Here is an 18,083-nt window from a genome sequence, read left to right on the forward strand (position 1 = left end):
ATATCCTCTTCTGTTAACCAGCATCTTTATACTAATAGCCGCAATATAAAAATGCGCGACCCTGTGAATATTTCCATGGATTAACGACTAGTCTCTTTAATATTCGCCGTATTTTGTCTTTCCCGTTGAGTTTAAAAGACGTGCTACGGAAAAACGAATATCAAATGAGATATAGTTTTCCACTTTGTTGCGACGGGTAAAGTTAAAGGACGGACGAACCCGTGGAACTTCCACGGGCTAACGTCGTATACGTTTGTCTGTCACGAAAAATGGTACCGCAAGTAGCAAGACGCATTGCGGTGTAAAAGGGAAATCAAAACCCGTGAATTTCCACGGCAACCGACTAGTCCTGTTTTATTCTGGTTAGAATTCCAACTCACAAAAATGGTTTTGTTATGCTGCAGACTAGTTGTTCACAACAACTTGTTTATTATTGTGTTATTATGTTGTGTATTATATATACCGCGTACCTTAAGGAGAAAAAATTTATCAGAGAAAGTTTTCATCACGTTGTATGAAAGACTATTTTTTCTCTCGATATTTTAGTTAGTTATCTTAGTCAATGGAAGTATGTTTTTATCAGCCAACCAAAGTAACGAAATTAGCCCCGTTGTTGTTAGGCATAAACAAAAACTTTTCGGTACTTTTCCTAGCCTGAAACAAATGCTTACTCGCTAATGGTCACGTGGGTAAAGAACAATAAAATTAACCAGTCAAAAGGCGCGATTATTATTCTGACTGCAGAAGAATCATTTGCGGCCCAGCGTAATTATTTCCACCTTAAATATTCTGATTTCCCGGTGGTAAGAAAACTTATGCTGGCGCTCCTGACTGTATTTTTTTCCCCGACCATTTTTTTCTCCGACACAAAGTGATTTTTGCGAACAGAGGGTATGCGGGCGTTGCTATAGAAATTGAATATTGTTCTCAATTTTTTTTTTTTTAGGAAAGACAAAAAAAAAAAATGTATATTGAGACTATGTGTTTTCAAAATTGTATTTTTCATTTTTTATCATAAACTAGTAAAAGATACAAGGGACTATTGTTTCATTTTTCAATTGCACAAGAAATGTTTTATTTCCAACTAAGACTAAAAAAAACTTGGATTAAAAAATTAAATTTTGATTTCAAAACACTTTTCTTCTTTTAATCCTTATCCGTTGAGTCTGATTTTGTTCGTCACGTTATTTGTTTCTTTTACTTCGATAGTTGGTCCATGTCCACCTTTTGTTCTTAAGGTAACAGTCCTTCCATCTGGCATTTTACCAACACGCACACCTGGGTACTTGCCTATTCCTTTGCTTGGATCAATAGAATTTCGAAAGGCTGCTACGGCTTCTTTTAAGGACATAGTTGTGTGGCCTTCGTTGATGGTTTTGCCGTTTCGTGGGTAAACCTTGTCGATCTTGGAGTTTTTGATCAGCTTGTCTACTGATAGAGATTTGTATTTATTGTAGCCTTTAAGTCCATATTTACCAGCTGTTACACCTTGGCCAGCAATTGGAACCATCGCTCCTAATGATGTCAAAGCTCCCTTTTTGTTTCCTCTCAAAGCATGAATGATTGCGTTTGCTCCATCAGGCAGAGCTCCAACACCAGGAGCTAGACCAGCTAAATCCAAGCCAACTTGAACTCTATCCAGAGTTTTTCCTATTTTGGCTTTGTCTAAAAGAAAGAAATTTGATTTTTACTACTCAGTGTTAATGCATCATTGTCGAATTAGCCAGCACTATGGACGATGGTTAAGGTACAACAAGGTAACAGCATTAGTACATCACAAAATTACTTACATTTGTTCCACCATGATTTCCTAACATTAACAGGTTTCTTATAACGTCGCAATACACGCCTTAAATAACGAACTCTAACAGGTCGACGTACGACTCGAAAGCGTCGAATAGTTCGTCTGATATATCTTCGGATCGGTCTAATACGTCGAATTGTTCGTCTAATGTAGCGTCGGATAGGTTGTCTTATGCGGCGAATGGTTCGTCTGATATATCTTCGAACGGGTCTAATACGTCGAATTGTACGTCTGATGTAACGGCGAACAGGTCTTCTTATGCGACGAATTGTTCGTCTGATATATCTTCGAACGGGTCTAATACGACGAATCGTACGTCTAATGTAACGGCGAACGGGTCTTATGCGGCGAATGGTTCGTCTAATATATCTTCGAACGGGTTTAATACGACGAATCGTACGTCTAATGTAACGGCGAACGGGTCTTATGCGGCGAATGGTTCGTCTAATATATCTTCGAACGGGTTTAATACGACGAATTGTACGTCTAATGTAACGGCGGACAGGTCTTCTTATGCGACGAATAGTTCGTCGAACATAGCGACGAATGGGTCGTCTTATTCGGCGAATGGTTCTTCTAATACGACGAATGGTTCTTCTGACTGGCTTTCTTATTCGACGGATAGTTCTTCGAATACGACGGATAGTTCTACGGATGGGACGTCTTACCCGGCGTACAGCTCTTCTAACACGTCGTATACCTCTCCTTATTGATCGTCGAATACTTTTTCTAGATCGTCGGTAACCTCTTCTAGATCGTCGGATACCTCTTCGCGATCGACGCGATCGACGCGATCGTCGGGAACTTCTTCGCGATCGTCGCGAACTTCTTCGTGATCGTCTTGCGCCTCTTCTCGATCTCGATCTGCGACCACCACGTCGTCCGCCTCTTCGACTACCTACCAACAATAATTAACAATATTATAACAACATCAAGTTTTCTGGTTTATTTAGCAAAAACACAAATACAGCTAAGAGATGAAGCTTACCTCGTTTTACAATGTCTTCGTCAGAAGATTTAACGTCACTTGTTGTTGGCATGTTCAATGGAACTACTGCTGTGTCCACGGTCGCTTCATTTTTAACTGACGCTGCAATCTCATTTTTCTTTTCAGAATCTTTCTGATCTGTAGTTTCATTTTCTTCTGCAGGATTTCTCATTTCATTTTCCTCGTCACCCTCCTCGTCATCTTCCTCATCATCGTCATAATCAGCATCCCCGTTTTCATCCTCTTTATTGGTATTATCTTCATCATCACTCTCTTCATCAGCAGGTTCTGCTGTTGTATCTGTTTCGTCAGCTAATTCGTCTTCCGCTTCATTTGTCGCACTTTCATCAGATTCGTTTTCTTGTTCGCTAGCATCAGCTTTCTTCTCTGGCGTACTTACAGGCTCTTCAATTTCATTTTCCTCCACCGGTATATCTTCACTAACGCTTTCATCGTTGTTTTCATCATTGTCGTCAACACTGTCATCGGCATCGTTGTCATCGGCATCGTTTTCATCTTCACCTTCATCTTCATTTTCGTCCAACATTTCCACTTCATCTTCTTCAGTAGGTTTTGTTTCATCTTTTTCCTCTGTACCATTCTGTACCAATTTTGCACTTTTACTGTTGTCAACCTTTTCTTCATCGCTGTCCTCATCTTCTTCACCCGCGCTATCTGTATTGTCTTGCTCACTAGGGACGTCATCCTCAAGACTTGACAAATCGGATGTGACTGAATTAGATGACTGAGTTTCATCTGCACCACCTTCTTGTGATTTCTCTGTATTTTTATCTTCCTTTTCCTCATCTTCTAACTCTTTCTCAATCTGTTCTATGTCATCACTGACATCTGTATCATCTTCTTCACCATTCATTTCTTCTTCGTCTTCTTCCCTGCTGTCACTGATTGGGTCTTCTTCATCGCTTTCATTTTCATCGTCGTCGTCGACATCTATTTCAGCATCAGCTTCATTTTCGCTATCGTCGTCATCACTGACGTGGTCTTTTAAGTTGCTCTTTGAATCTAGATCATAGTTAGAATCGGCATCGTCTTCACCGTTGCTGTCAGCTATATAACAAATTAAAAATAAATTAAAATATTCTCAAAGTTAGAAAACAACCCAGTATTCTTTTTTTCTAATTTGTCACAACATTTTTATTTGGAAGTCCTATATTTCTTCAACAAATTGATATCAGAAACGTTGCGTACGAGTTATACAATCTGAGCACTCTGATTGGCTAAAACACGTATAATTTATTTCAAAATAACTGGCCTTTTTTTTCTGCCAGAGCCAAGTACCGTTTTATCGTATATCGTTTTGGTAAGTGTGACTGTGAAAAAAACCCCAGAAAATAATGAGAAGCTTGCACGAGGTGAATGTGAAGTAGTTTACGGTTGTTGTTTAACTTTTTTCAAAAAGTTTTAAAATAAAAATATTCCTGCTTACATACTTTGTTTACTTCATCTAAGCATGTTTTAAATTTCTAGATTGATAAGGAAAATGCCGTTGGCAGTTATAAATCCGTCTGTTATAACTTTGTTTACATTTTAAATTCGCCATATTTTTATATTTCTAATTTTAATTTATTCAAAAATTGCAAAAATACAACGCGATTTGATTCGTTGTTTTAGCTGCTTTGAATTTTCAACGCTCATTTAAAAAAAGAAGAGAGTTTGATGCAGGATAACTTATACCACTTCAAAAGAAATTAATCCCCTTGAACAAATTAAATCATATTTACATTACTATCTTTTTACTTCAATAATGTTTGTTCAACAAACACAAGGTTTTCAACAACATCTTAAAATAGTTTTACCAAAATTTCGTGTGACAAAAATGTAAACATTAAGCCTTGATTACCTGCAGTATCTTCGTTTGGTGTGTCTCGATTCTGTGATACTTCGATTTCTTGTAAATCTTTTAAAAGGGGATCAGAGTCTTCCTTGTGAAAGGCTTCTGCGTGCTAAAGAGAATAGATGTTTCAACTCAACTGAAGATAACACAAACAAATGTGAGCAAAAAAAAGCCTATATTTGATAAAACAACGGAGCTGGACGAAAAATTAACGTTAACCAAAGAATCAATCCAGAATTTTGAGTCAAACGAATATGGAATTGTAACTAGCTCTAGTTTGACAATTTGGTATATTCTAATTTCAGAAGAAGAAATATCAGAAATCTTGAAAGGATTAGCTATCTGAAGAATCAGCCATTTTTTATATCCACTTATTTTGGAAATCTAAATTGATCATTGTATATAAACCTTGTTTGTAAGAACAATGCTTAGATTTCGTATTGGGGCCTGAACATTTGTTTTTTGTTTTTACGAATTTGTATGTTTCTATAAAATTTTTTGTTATTGAACACCATATATTTTTTCCAAAACTATAAATTCTTTATGGCCATCCAAATCTGACCATAATTTCCCTACTTTTGGAAGAACTCAAATACGAACATTTGAGGATAAACCAGTGTAAACAGCCCCAGATGAACTTTAGACGTTTATACGAATACATTCTGATTCCATTACATATGCACTTTCTTCACAGGTAAAAGCGTGTTACAAAAAATATAATTATCTTACTTACCTCGTTTTCAGAAAGAGGAGCGGCTGCAACTGTAAAAAGAAGCAGAGCAAATGCGCACACCCACAACGTGCCACCCGTCATCTTTTTACCCGTCGCATCTGACAAATGTCTCTCTTGTTTGTGGATTTATACAAAAATTGAGTGAAATCTGAGTCGATTTTTTGCATAGTCGACAAGTACGTAAACACTCCGGCATAACTGTTTTTTTCTTTCCTAGTATAGGAATCGCGGTGTAATCCAACAAAAAGGCTCTACAGGGAAGTTCAGGTTTCAGCTTTTACACCTACACAAAGAGAGCTAAAACAACAAGAAACTGCAAACATAATTACAAGTAATGTGAAAAATGTGTCATGGTTTTAAGGGATTACAGCATTGATGTTTTCGGATCATCTTTCGAGAAAGTACTGAAACTGAAGCGAGACAATAATCATGACTAATGATAGTTTCAACACCTTTTTACACCTTTCACACCCGTTAACCTCACACTAGCAACGGTAGCCGTATGACAACCCTCCTGTCGTGTTCCCACTTGGGAGAAAGAGCAGCGATATACCACGAAATTTAAGAAGAAAAGGAATGCAGCTATCTCACGTTGGGTTAGCTTTTGTGTGCAAGTTTTTTAGGAGTAAAAGGAGTTTGTAAGAAATTTATTTTCTCAAATTATCTTCCAATAAACTCTTTAAAATAATTTCAATAATACTTTTACATTACAAAATGTTTTACTGTTTCAGAATGACTTATATTGTTACACAGATCTCCAAGCACAGATTTAACATAAAAAATTCAAATCATCAAATACAAAATATAAAGGAAGAGATTCCTGCTAAATCCTGGCCATTTGCCGATGTTCTGTGCTTAACCCTATTTACAACAGACTTCTTTAGTCTTGTGCTGCACCGAGAGTGGTTGCGACTTATTCTCGACCCCAGAGCTCTTTCAAATAAACTACTGTCGAGGGTTTAATTTCAAAGAGCTCTAAGGATAAGAATGGTTGCGACCATATAACCCAGAATAACTAAAAAACTTATAGTCATAAAATTAGGCACAGTAACAGAATGTTTTGTTAACTTTCCATGACGTCAATTGGATCAGAAGTAGGGTAATATGTCCAAAAAACCTATCATCCTTTAAAATGTATCGTAATTTCTCCTTGCAAACGGGCGGGCTGGGTTAGAAAAAATTAATTTTGCGAAAATCGAACTTCAGTGGAGTAGCTCAGACAAGAATGACGTCACGCAAGAAACTTCTTGTTTTACCGATAAAAATATAAAAACATCTCTGAAAATATTGATCAGTCCATCGTACAGATGCATTGCGAACAGTTTCGCTCATTTGATTTTCAGCACAGGAGCAAACACTTCATAAATGACAAAGAACACGTGATTCGGAAGTCTATTGGGCTAAACATGATAATCTACACGTATTTATTTTAAAAGAAGCATGTGGGTCTATTACTGCTAGTTTCTTAATTTTTGGCATTTTTAGTACTAAATTTTCTCATTCAGTTTTTTAAACTTAGATTGCATTCGGTTAACCTCTGACGTGTATTAGCTACTGCTGTTTTAAAAAAAAGGATAAATGATTAAAAAGAGCATACGATTATACAGTTTAAAAATGTCTATACCTGTCAATCTGCCCTAGAAACAACTTTATAAGAAGGAAGATCACAGAGCCTCTTGAAATGAGTAATATAGACATTTGGATCACTTGAGATCTCCTTTAAATTTAAACCTTTTTTTATATTGTACGTTTGTGTTTAATTTTAACCTGGTGATTTGTAATCACGAAAAGTTTTGTTCTTCTCATAGTATTCTCACAAACGTAAAACACAACTACTTTTTGGTAACAACGCTTCTCGAAATAAATAAATTTTACTACAATATTATACAACTAGTCGTTAGCCCGTGGAAAATCCACGGGTTCGCCCGTCGTTTTTATACCGCATTGCGTGCTTCTCGCTATTGCGCAGCTAAGCTACCATTTTGCGTGACAGGCAGACGGACGGACGGACAGACGTATACGGGCATTATAATATAGATAAAATAAATTATGGATATCAAATATTTGTAAGGTACTTTTCTGTCTGTTTAAGTTATATTTGGGCGTCAGTATAATATGTCGTTTTTGTCCTCATAGCTTGTAAACTTTCCTTCGCCATGATCTTGAATTTTGTGTAAGAAGAATATATAATGCCGTCACTGGGTTTATAAATAATGACATTCTGGTGGATGGATATTTCTTTTTAAATCTGGTCAGTATTTAGTCTCTGATTCCCGTATATACCCGTAGAAACGTCTTGGTAACTTGACCAGAATATTTTAGATAAATATGTGTATATAACCAATACATCAACGCTCTTACAAGGATTTATCAAAGTTCATCCCTTTCCCAAAAATATATTATTTTTTGAAAAGTACAATTTCTTTTTTAGTAGAAGCCTTAAGCAAAGATTAAAACTATATTATATGCACAACAAAAATTATTGTTCATCAACGAGGCTGCGTGTACATGCCCCCCCCCCCCCTTCTACACCCTGCGGGTGCTGCTGAGGTTATGACAATGTTTAGAGCCCGCAACAGCAACTTAAGTTTCAGGGATACAAATTTTTCTAATGTGAGTAAAAAAGGGGGTACGTTTGTCTAAACTTAAACCTATGTTTGCATGTTTCTGCTTGCAGGTAGTAAGGTAGAAAACTATATGTAAACTGAAAAATTACCCATAAAAAACAAAAACCTGTCGTCATTGCACAAAACCTCGCGTCATAGAAAAACATTGACAAGCAAATTTAGGGAATAGGTACACAAAATTAAAAAAACGTGGTAATTACGCGAAATTTTGTGTAGAGAAGCTTGGTGTACATCATACGAATAGCCAATTTTCTAAATTTTAAATATAAAAAAGATGAACTTTCTTTTTCAAGATTTTTCATCGCATCGGTCGCGACGTTAAGACATACCTTAGTTAATTATGTGGATTTGATGGTGTAACAAGTAATGTGTGATGAAAATTTCTGAAGGTTTTGTACGTTAGTTTGGATGTAAAGTCCCAATACAGTTAAATGTCTTTGAAAATGCATTTTCTAAAATAGGATAGATATACATTTTACACGGATAGATATACATCTAATATACACTAATTGATTATTTTCAAAGAAATTTTGTGGTCTTTCAAAATGATTTTTTACTTCAATCACGAAACTTCGCTTTATCCCAAAGAGAACGGATTAAAAATGTATGCAATTGTCCGATATGCATTTTCCAATCAGTTCATTTTGTACGTTTTTCTTCTTACAACAAAACATTTCTAACTAACAACACCAACACGAAAGCGATAGTTTTTTTTATAAAAAGCGGCAACCTCGGTTCAAGAACACAAAAATGGAAGATACAGAAAAACAAACAAACCTTAATCTAACCTCGTGATGAGTAATCATTAGCATGCTTTGTTTAAAACAACTGTTTCAGGATTAATTTGGAGAAAATGAGTACAAAAGATATATAAAAAAAGAGAAAGCCATTTTTCGCTTCTCCTTTTAGCTGATAAACAACTTGTTTCCGTAAGACACGGCACGCGCATGATAAAGCGGAGGTAAAAATAAATTATTTAAACATTACGGAGGGGTACATAGCATAAATTGCAAATGAACCCCCTGTTTTCGCGTTTGGCCGCTTACTTATTTTTTAGTGAATTTTAGCGACAAGCCACGCTTTAGGGAGACAATGCGTTTTAAGAATTTTACCCAAGATTTTTGTGCGTATTAGAATAAAAAAAAGTTGAGAATATGTACAAGCTCGATTTTTTGTTCTAAATATGAAAATTTGTATGATGCACAAAATTTGTTTAATCTGTTATTCCATATCAAGTAAACTGAGGTTCTTTATTCGTCAAACTGAACACAATAGAAGAAACAGTGTCACAAACTTCTGACAATATTTGTAACTATTTGTATCCGTAATTAGGTGGATTTTTTTTAACGGACTAACTTTTTTAATGTGTTTGTTGGTATATATACTTACCCTGGTGTAATTTTGGCATGGGCAAAGCAAGTACATAGTTTTATTTTTATTATTTTTATTTTTTGTGGCACCTGTCAATTTTTTTGTTTTAGCGGATATAAATATGCAATGATGGAGATTAAAGCTAAAAGTGAGGAAAAATAAAATAAAATTATTTTTTAAAGTTTATTTTTTCTTAATATTTTAGGAACATGTAATAAGTAATAATAATAACAGTTAGAGCGAGTTACGCCAGCTTAAATTAATCTGATCTTGTTTAACAAAAACAGTTCGCTGTTTACAAAAACATTTTATTTGTTTACACTCCACTGTTTGAGTCATACAACACAAAATTGCGAGTGTCGATAAAAACTGAAGATAAATACCATCGGGACAAGTAATATTCTGTCTATAATTATATTTTGTTTGTGTGCTATACGACTGGTAAAATCATTTATTATAAATTTGTACAAAGCAAGAATTGCATCCGACATGGCGGATCTCATGGCCACCTGTTTATAAAAACTTTAAAATAAGGGAAATTGTCTAAATGTGTCAGGTATTTTAACGCAAAGTGAGTTCATCTGTTTTGAAATTCTTCGATACTAAATTTCGTTACCACCTCTTCCAAAGGAAAGAACATTGATCATAGGAAATCATTCTGTTACAATCTGAAAAGGTATGTCACAGAAGGTCTTGTAAAACCATAACTAACATGAACATATCTGATAAATATTATAATTGTTTCTTGCATGACCAGATAATGTTTTTGATTTCTGCGCAATTTATTCCGCAATAAACTTGTCGCTACTGTTAATGTCAAGACATGCTGGATGACATTGTTTTGTTAAATTTCCAGACAGGATTACTTAATATCATAATGACTTCTGTGTGCGTACGGATTAGATGACGACAAGCGTTTCAGCTCGTCCACTATGTATAATTTTTCTCGATTCACATTCTCAAGGTTTCTTTTATAATGTGATTTCTCTTTCATTAATGTTTCATTTACACGAGTTAGTTGTAGAAGTTTTTCTTGTAATTCGTCGTTTTGTTTGCGTAGGTTTTTATTTTCGTCTTGTTCTTGCAAGAAATCTTCTTTGTACACGATAAGCTGTAAAGAAAGAAAATAAACATTATAAATTAAATACTTTAGTAATTTTGACGTACAAGTATCAACACCTTACTTTACTGAGATTCTTTAAGATAAATACGTGATTTTTTTTAAGGCCTGGGGAAGGAGAAATAAGTATGTACGTTTAAGACTCTTGTAATGTTAAGAAATGCAAAGAAGTCCACGAGAAACACACACTTAAATCTATTTGAAGCCATAACAATAAATAAAGCTTAACACGTCTTTAGTTGTTTACATTCCAATGGAACATGAAGGAGTAAATAAAAACAGAATGTGAGTTTCAATACTACAAATAATGTGAGTTTCAATACTACAAAACGTTAGTTATAGATGTCTTTAGTTAGCTCTCAGAAACTTTACTTGTCTAATGCTATGTAAAAACTTAAATCTAAAAAATTACTGTATCAGAAAACAGTAGAAGAAAGAAAATAGTTACATTTTTTTCTCTTAATCTATCCTAGTTAGTTTTTACAAAGTTTAATCTTACGTGTGACACATAAATCGAAAGGGAGGGAGGGAATCCTTTAAATATAGATATTGTATATGTGAGATATCGAAAGCATTTTACAGTGATTTTTCGTCTACGTGCTGCAGAGGAGCATATATCGGCGTTCTTGCGATTTCAAGGATCGATGGACAAAAATTTTACATTTTTTTTATTTTGACGTTAAGGCCTGGGATAAGGTGGTGGAATGAAATGTAAACATCTAAATACGATGAGTTTTTGCTTTTTGACTTGTGGCTCAGCTTTTAAAATGTTTTTTTAAAAAAGAAAGTATTAGAAAAAGGTCACAGCACAATAATAGAGATTATTATTAAAATGGTAATAAAAGAAACAGAACAAAAAAGCATTTAAAGGATTTTATATAACTGAAACGCTAGAGTTAATTGTCTTCTCCGTAAACGTAAACAAGCTGTGATACGGTTGATATTAATTTTAATTAACCCTCTTGTACTAATTCGGACACTTCTTTATTTTTCTCCTTACTGAAGGTTGAAATACATATTTCTCACATCATTCACTAGATACGTGTTTTGAAGGGAGAGGTTTTGCATTTGTCTTGTCCCTGTCAACACAGTTCGAGTAATTTGTCTGCTTTGTAAAAAAATCGTTTTTCTTCTCCTAAACGCTTCACAAGAGGACAACATTAATGCACCGAAGTACTCAGTACATATACATTATAATTATAATTGACGCCTTGAAATTTTGTTATTTTTCCTAATTTTTTTTAGCTTTACATTTTCCGAAATTTTTTATTGGAAAAATGCCGAAATGTTGTTACCCAATTTTGTTGTTGGGTGAAATCTGAACTTGATATTGTTTTTGTAAGTTTTAGGAGACTTTTCTAGTTTATCTTTCTATATATTTTTTTCTTTTTACCTTGGTGCGGCTAAAGACAACGCAATTGTTAAAGTATTATACAAATCTAACATCTTTGATAATTTTACCCTTTTCCATAAATTTGGTGACGTCATTAGCAAAAAGCTGACCTAAGCAATTTTTTGTCAGAGTTGTTACTTAAGGTTTGGCCACCACTTGTGGTATTTTCATGTCTATTGAACAATATTACAGAGATTGAAAAGACCGGCAGGAACAGGGCTAAGCATCTCAAAATTGTTAAGTTAATCTCTACAAACAAATTCGTGTTCTGCACGTTGTTTCGTGTTATGTAAAATCAAAGTATCCAATCACAAGGGTTTTTCCTGTTCTTAATTTGTTTGCAATCCAAATTTTCTTTTCTGCTACTTTCGCATGGTGTCACCGAAAAAAAATCAATACAGTTTGCAAAATTTCGGGTAAATAATTTTGAATAGATTTTAAAAAATAAAAATAATATGTTTGGATTGATAATTCGCTTTAGTAGTTTTAGCAAGGAAAACTATAAAATTTAGTAGTTAACTGCCAAAAATTCTTCTTCAGGGGTAAAGTAATTATTTACCGATTCACAGATATAGCCTAAAAACATCATTTAACAAACCCTCTACAACATAACCAGTTGCATAAAATTAGTGTTTTTTTTTGCCAGTATATAAATAGATTTAAAATTAAATTTAAATCAAGCTGTCTACAATCATGTGCATAATATATTGAGAGAATGTCATCTTCAAATTGTGTACTAAAAACCCTTCCCCCATTTTTCAATATTGAAGACCAAGGGGATCACGTTACGATGATTCCACATTGAGATAGAGGGGTGTTTTAATATGTTGAAGAAATACATATCAGAAAAATCTCCATAGATAGATAAAACTTAGAAAAAACGTGTACCTGTTGTTTTAGAACTTCTACATGATTTTCCCTTCCTCTGTCTTCTTTTCTTTGATCACATTCGGTACAACTATCATTTCCTTGACTTTCTCTAACCTCAAGACGTTCTGTTACCTCCCGTAAATAACGCAACTCTAATGCTTGATGTCTTTCCGAAAGTGATTTATATTCCGCATGCCAGGACTTGTTGATTTTCATGAGCTAAATGTTTAAATAATGCAACGGTAAATAATGTCTTTGATTTTCCCTTTGATCTACCTCTAGATTCTTACAACTTCCAAGGGCACCAACGTTGCCTTTGTGGATCTCCCTAGTGAAGGTCCTTTGCATTTATAAGTAATTGGGAATTAGAAGATTAATCAATATTGTCAACCAAACAATTACGTTCGCCTTCTAGTTTGTTGACGTATAGTTGAATCTCTGTTTTTCTTACACAGTTTTGGGAATATAGGACAAAGAAAGAAAGGAACGAGAATTTGCATGGACGTGTCGTCGAAATTCACATACGACACAACAAAAAGTGGCAGAAAATTCGTGTTCCTATATAAGGTAGTATAGTACATAATAATATTTCTTAGTAATGCAGCAAATTATAGCTCGTTTCTTAGAAAAGCAACCACAGATCCTAAGCTTTATTTTTTTCATTAACAAATGTATTGTCACAGGCACTGGAATTCCCTTTCAAAACTAATTGTCTGTCAAAGCAGAACATCTGGTAGACCATTGGACCTCTTTCAGAGAATTCCAATTCTAACAAACACAGTAATCGAGTTAAAGTTTTCAAATTGTCACGTAAAACAAAAATACCATTCTATTTTGATAAACTTTAAGAATGCTAAACATAGGGTTTTGTTTCCTGATGTGGCTTTTTTAAAAAGAGATTTTCAAAAAGTTATTAGCTAGAAAGTAATTACCTTAACAAATAAGTAGAATAAGGAAAATATTTTCTTTATATATTCACTGTTATTAGCCCGCCTTTATCAAATCCAGCTGATCCCAAGGAAACGTACAAGAAAATGTCAATAACATTTAGACTTATAGCTGTAGTTATTTCTGGAGATATTTTATAGTCTTTTTTATATTGCACTTTTAAGTTATTTTAAAAAAGTGCTTTTGCCATGTTACAATGCACTTACAAAGTTTCAGAAAAATTACTTAAAAAACGCAACAGGCTTACTCTTAAGGAAACACGTATACTGTACTGTAATTCACTTCCTGGAGACCTGAATTTATTATGCTGTTTTCCTAACGAGATTTCAAGGCAAAATTGAAGAGATTTCAAAATCTCGGTGTATAATCATGTTGTTTTGAAAAAGAAGATATTTGCGATGACCATTTCTTCATTTTTTCTCACTAGCTTCCCACTTGCTTTCTAGCCATCATTTTTTCATTTTCGAGGCAACTAATAAATGAGTCAGTTAACCATAAATAAAAAATACAGCACCAAAAATAAATAAAGATATCTATTTATTATACCTTTCCCAATTGTTCAGATGCACTACAGTCGCAACAACTTTCCGCCATGCCCACTACTTCTCACTCTTTCTGTGTTTTCCTTATCACAGAGAATTTGGATTGAGCTTAAACTTTTTCTATATATATAAATATAGTTTCGGCTTAATAATAACGAGCACTTTCGTACAACATTAAAGACATATTATTAAACACAGATTAACGCGCGGTACTTTCCCCATTTTGCACGTGCATATCAGTTGTTTTTTTCACAATACGAGTAATTTAATAATGATACGAAAAAAAAGTATGCAAAACGTGAAACGGTTTTTACTCAAACTTGAGGCGACGATTTCATTTCAAGTCCCAAAATTTCCCTTTGAAAGTACAGGTTCCGTAAAATCACAAAAAACCCTCAGTATTCGCGTAATCATATTTCTTTCATTTTTTGATTAAATTCGTTTCCATCATTCATGTTTGTTACGCTCCGTGCGCATAGTAATAAAGAGAGCACGTGCTGGCTTCACTTTTGGCTCTGAGAAAGTTTTCCTCTATTTTATAATTTGTATGTTCAGGGAAAAATATTACCAAAGATTCTCCAGTAACATTTCTCCTTCCATTTAACCTGTCTTTTTAACGTCTCATTTTGGAACTTAGAATCTTACTTTAATCTCCTTAGACACCCTCTTACTTAATGTTTTTGAATTTACCCCCTGACTCTGCTAGACACAACATTAAGAGTTATCATTTTCTTACGCCCCTAATTACATATCACTACCTCTCCACAAACCACTGCTATCTCCTTAATTATTTTAAATTTCCACTTCTATGATATCTGAGAGAAACAATTACAAAGAATGACATCTTGTTTGAACAAAATAAACAGGACCGGTAGGTTTTACCAAAACAAATATATATGGAAGCACATATGTATGTATGATTCGTGACTTTCCCATTTTCTACGAGCAGTAGCACATTGGATAAATCTTCCATTTGTTTGAATTGTCACTCATGCGGTAATTAGATATTTCGAGTTCATTTACATTCCTTCTCTCGCACTATTGTATGAGTGTAACAGTCACCATCTTTTCTGTATTTTATTTAATGCTTCCTTCTTTAAAGCACCTCTATAAAAATAACCCCCAACCCTCCTATAAGAGATTTTACAAATTGTTACAGTTGTGGACAATGGAAATCGTTAATAGGGATTAAAAAAATGTTAAGTCATGAGAGGGGTGTATTAAAGCGTAGGGTGATTAATAAAACGCGTTGGCCGGATTTTAAATGTTATTATATTTTTTAATGGTACAAATCTGTACACGCAGATAAAGATCGCCAGTGGGAACCCTGGTAACTGACAAAACAAATCTTGTCAAACAAATAGAAAAAACAACTGAAACGCAAATAAATATGGAATTCTCCAAGGATCGACATATATTATATCTCGTCCCCAGGACTTTTTGTGGCTTAATGTATGGCTAGCGCATCTGAGACTGGCATATTTGCCACAAGCGAAAACGAAAGTCTGGGAATTAGGATGACAAATTTTAGCTGACTCTTGGTATTCAGTATTTTGTTGAGGTTTTTTAGGTTTATTTTGATTATTATCTAGATAATGAAATTTTTGAGAGGGATTTTTTTCTTGTTTTTGTTCTGTGTTTTAATCATATTAGGTGATGTTATACAGACAGAAATAATCATGGAACGAAAGAAAAACAGATATTTTTAATTACACTATTTTGCACAACATATAAATGATGGGATGTTTTTTAAAATAACGAAATATTACTTGTTCTAGATTATTTCCTATAACCTTTGAGCTGCGGTTGGTTGAATGCGCTTACAGGATATGGCCTTTAAATTTTTAAGCATTGAAAATTTTTTAATGTCATTCCCAGTGTTTTCCCGCTTTTTCATAGGATAAGGGAATCCCTTTTTAGAAAAAATGGTCCAGCGCATTTAAAGGTTCAAATGGAGTCTTACTTTATAATGACGTCATATTTCCCAGCCAATTAAGTTCCTGGGAATCTTAAATTCATGCCACATTGCACTTGTAGCGTGATGAACTCCGTCGAAACATTACGTCATTATTTATTTTTAAAACTATCACTATTTTTATGTTTTTTGTCATGGTATTTTGCTTAAAGCGTGAAAGGACAGTTTCATGATTCTCCTTGAAGTTCTAACGAAATTTTAAATCACTACTCGTTAGCCCGTGGAAAATCCACGGGTTCGCCCGTCCTTTTTATACCGCATTGCGTGCTTCTCGCTATTGCGCAGCTAAGCTACCATTTTGCGTGACAGACAAACAGACAGACAGACGTATACGGGCATTATATTATAGATTCTCTGTAGGTTCCTGATTTTTTTTTTAAATTATAATGTTTAAATAAGTGGTAAAAATGGTAGCATTGCTGTGATGCTAACAGGAACAAGGAAACATTAGAGGAATTTATCGCATCAGCATTCCTACCCTTCGTACCAGGTACCAGCGAGAGCCTTCGTCGAGTTTTAAGACAACACAAGATCAAATGCATTCTTAACTCTAAAGACACCCTAAGAAGCACTTTGTCTAAACCAAAAGACAAAATAAACCTGGAGGAACAAAGCAATGTTGTTTACGAAATCCCGTGTAAAGATTGTGATGCAGTGTATATAGGCGAAATAAAAAGAAAGTTTAAGCAACGAGTACAAGAACATATGCGCGCAGTGAGAAACGGAGATGTGAGGAAAAAAGGAAATGGCGGACCACAGCTGGAGCGGAAGTCATCAGTTTAATTGGGATGAGAAGAAAATCATTGACAGAGAATCCAGAACAACGGCCAAGAAGATTAAAGAAACCATCAACAGTGTAGAACGTAACAAACACATAAACAGCATCTCGTATCAACTTCGTGAGATTTGGTTACCAGCCCTACAGAAGAAGTAGTTACCTACATCTAGGTCCGAAAATGTTAATTACCGTAATTAACTGTAATTATCAGCTCGTTTCTGATTGGTTAATTTTCATGAATTTCGATCCTCTGCAATTATATAAATACATGCGCTTTTACTTTGCCCGATAATGGGAGAAGGATCTCCCGAAACGTCGCCTACTAAACTATCATGTTCAAGAAATGATAAACTTTCCACAGTAATATGAATACTGAACAGACAAACCGAAATAATATCTTCAATAAATTAAACCTTCACAAGATAGTAAATTTGCTGCTGATATCGTTACAGAGCATCAGTGATTCAGACGCAGTACTTTGACTGTATAAATTCTTTAAAAAGTTTTTGAAGTAGCATTTAAATTAAGAGTATCTTTTATAGTATCCTTTATTTGTGAGAGTAAATATTGTGGGAAAAGTGCCAATAATTTTTCCAAGGGAAAATACTACCTTAAAGGTTTTTAAATAAATATTTAAAAAAATTTTTTTGGGCAAATATGGTGATCGTCATGCAGAGAATCGTTGATTGTCGCCTATGACCTGTTATATCAAGATCGAAGATCTGTTATTCAACTCTCTAACTCGTTAAACTGAGATATGTCTTTCACCCTGCTTCATAGAAATCAAGATAAGATTTTTCCCAGAAATAAATGTTCTCAAAATTCCTCCATTCGCGATGTTTTATTCTAAAAATCTGTAGTAAACACACCAAATTATGACGCAGCAGAAATCGTTTAGTCTGATATATCAAGTCAAGGAAGTGAATATCAAGTCGTTGAAACAATTGTAGTAATCATTGGATCGTTTCTTGTTGGATTGTCTGTGAGTCGTGATGACGAGATTGATGAAAGACATTAAATAGAACGATTACGTAGCAAACAGAATAATTCAACACCTCATTATATTTCCAGCTTTTTAT

At 34.4% G+C, this 18,083-nt stretch overlaps 2 protein-coding genes across 2 annotated transcripts; both read right to left on the minus strand.

Annotated features, from left to right (window-relative positions):
• Positions 1–971: 971 nt before the first annotated feature.
• On the minus strand, positions 972–5,537 carry LOC130649038 (RNA polymerase sigma factor RpoD-like). Its single transcript, XM_057455233.1, has 5 exons — positions 5,381–5,537; positions 4,654–4,756; positions 2,793–3,860; positions 1,791–2,702; positions 972–1,665 (listed from the first exon to the last, which is right to left on the minus strand). Exons 1-5 carry the CDS (start codon positions 5,459–5,461, stop codon positions 1,154–1,156), a joined length of 2,676 nt encoding a protein of 891 aa, XP_057311216.1. The 5' UTR covers positions 5,462–5,537; the 3' UTR covers positions 972–1,153.
• A 3,618-nt stretch (positions 5,538–9,155) lies between these two features.
• LOC130648831 (TNFAIP3-interacting protein 3-like) lies at positions 9,156–15,450 on the minus strand. The gene is made up of 3 exons (XM_057454933.1): positions 14,256–15,450; positions 12,780–12,980; positions 9,156–10,489 (listed from the first exon to the last, which is right to left on the minus strand). The coding sequence occupies exons 1-3, from the start codon at positions 14,301–14,303 to the stop codon at positions 10,241–10,243; spliced, it is 498 nt and encodes a 165-aa protein (XP_057310916.1). The 5' UTR covers positions 14,304–15,450; the 3' UTR covers positions 9,156–10,240.
• Positions 15,451–18,083: the final 2,633 nt, after the last annotated feature.

The sequence above is a fragment of the Hydractinia symbiolongicarpus genome, chromosome 7 (genome assembly GCF_029227915.1).
Source record: "Hydractinia symbiolongicarpus strain clone_291-10 chromosome 7, HSymV2.1, whole genome shotgun sequence".
Taxonomy (NCBI): Eukaryota; Metazoa; Cnidaria; class Hydrozoa; order Anthoathecata; family Hydractiniidae; genus Hydractinia; species Hydractinia symbiolongicarpus.

Excerpts from the sequence above, each read along its gene's own strand:
- LOC130649038 (XM_057455233.1), bottom strand. The coding sequence starts at position 5,461 with ATGACGGGTGGCACGTTGTGGGTGTGCGCATTTGCTCTGCTTCTTTTT. Across the intron at positions 4,757-5,380 it reads CTCCTCTTTCTGAAAACGAG|CACGCAGAAGCCTTTCACAA; the intron begins GTAAGTAAGATA and ends TATTCTCTTTAG. Across the intron at positions 3,861-4,653 it reads ACCAAACGAAGATACTGCAG|CTGACAGCAACGGTGAAGAC; the intron begins GTAATCAAGGCT and ends TTTGTTATATAG.
- LOC130648831 (XM_057454933.1), bottom strand. The coding sequence starts at position 14,303 with ATGGCGGAAAGTTGTTGCGACTGTAGTGCATCTGAACAATTGGGAAAG. Across the intron at positions 12,981-14,255 it reads CATCTGAACAATTGGGAAAG|CTCATGAAAATCAACAAGTC; the intron begins GTATAATAAATA and ends TTAAACATTTAG. Across the intron at positions 10,490-12,779 it reads TAGAAGTTCTAAAACAACAG|CTTATCGTGTACAAAGAAGA; the intron begins GTACACGTTTTT and ends CTTTCTTTACAG.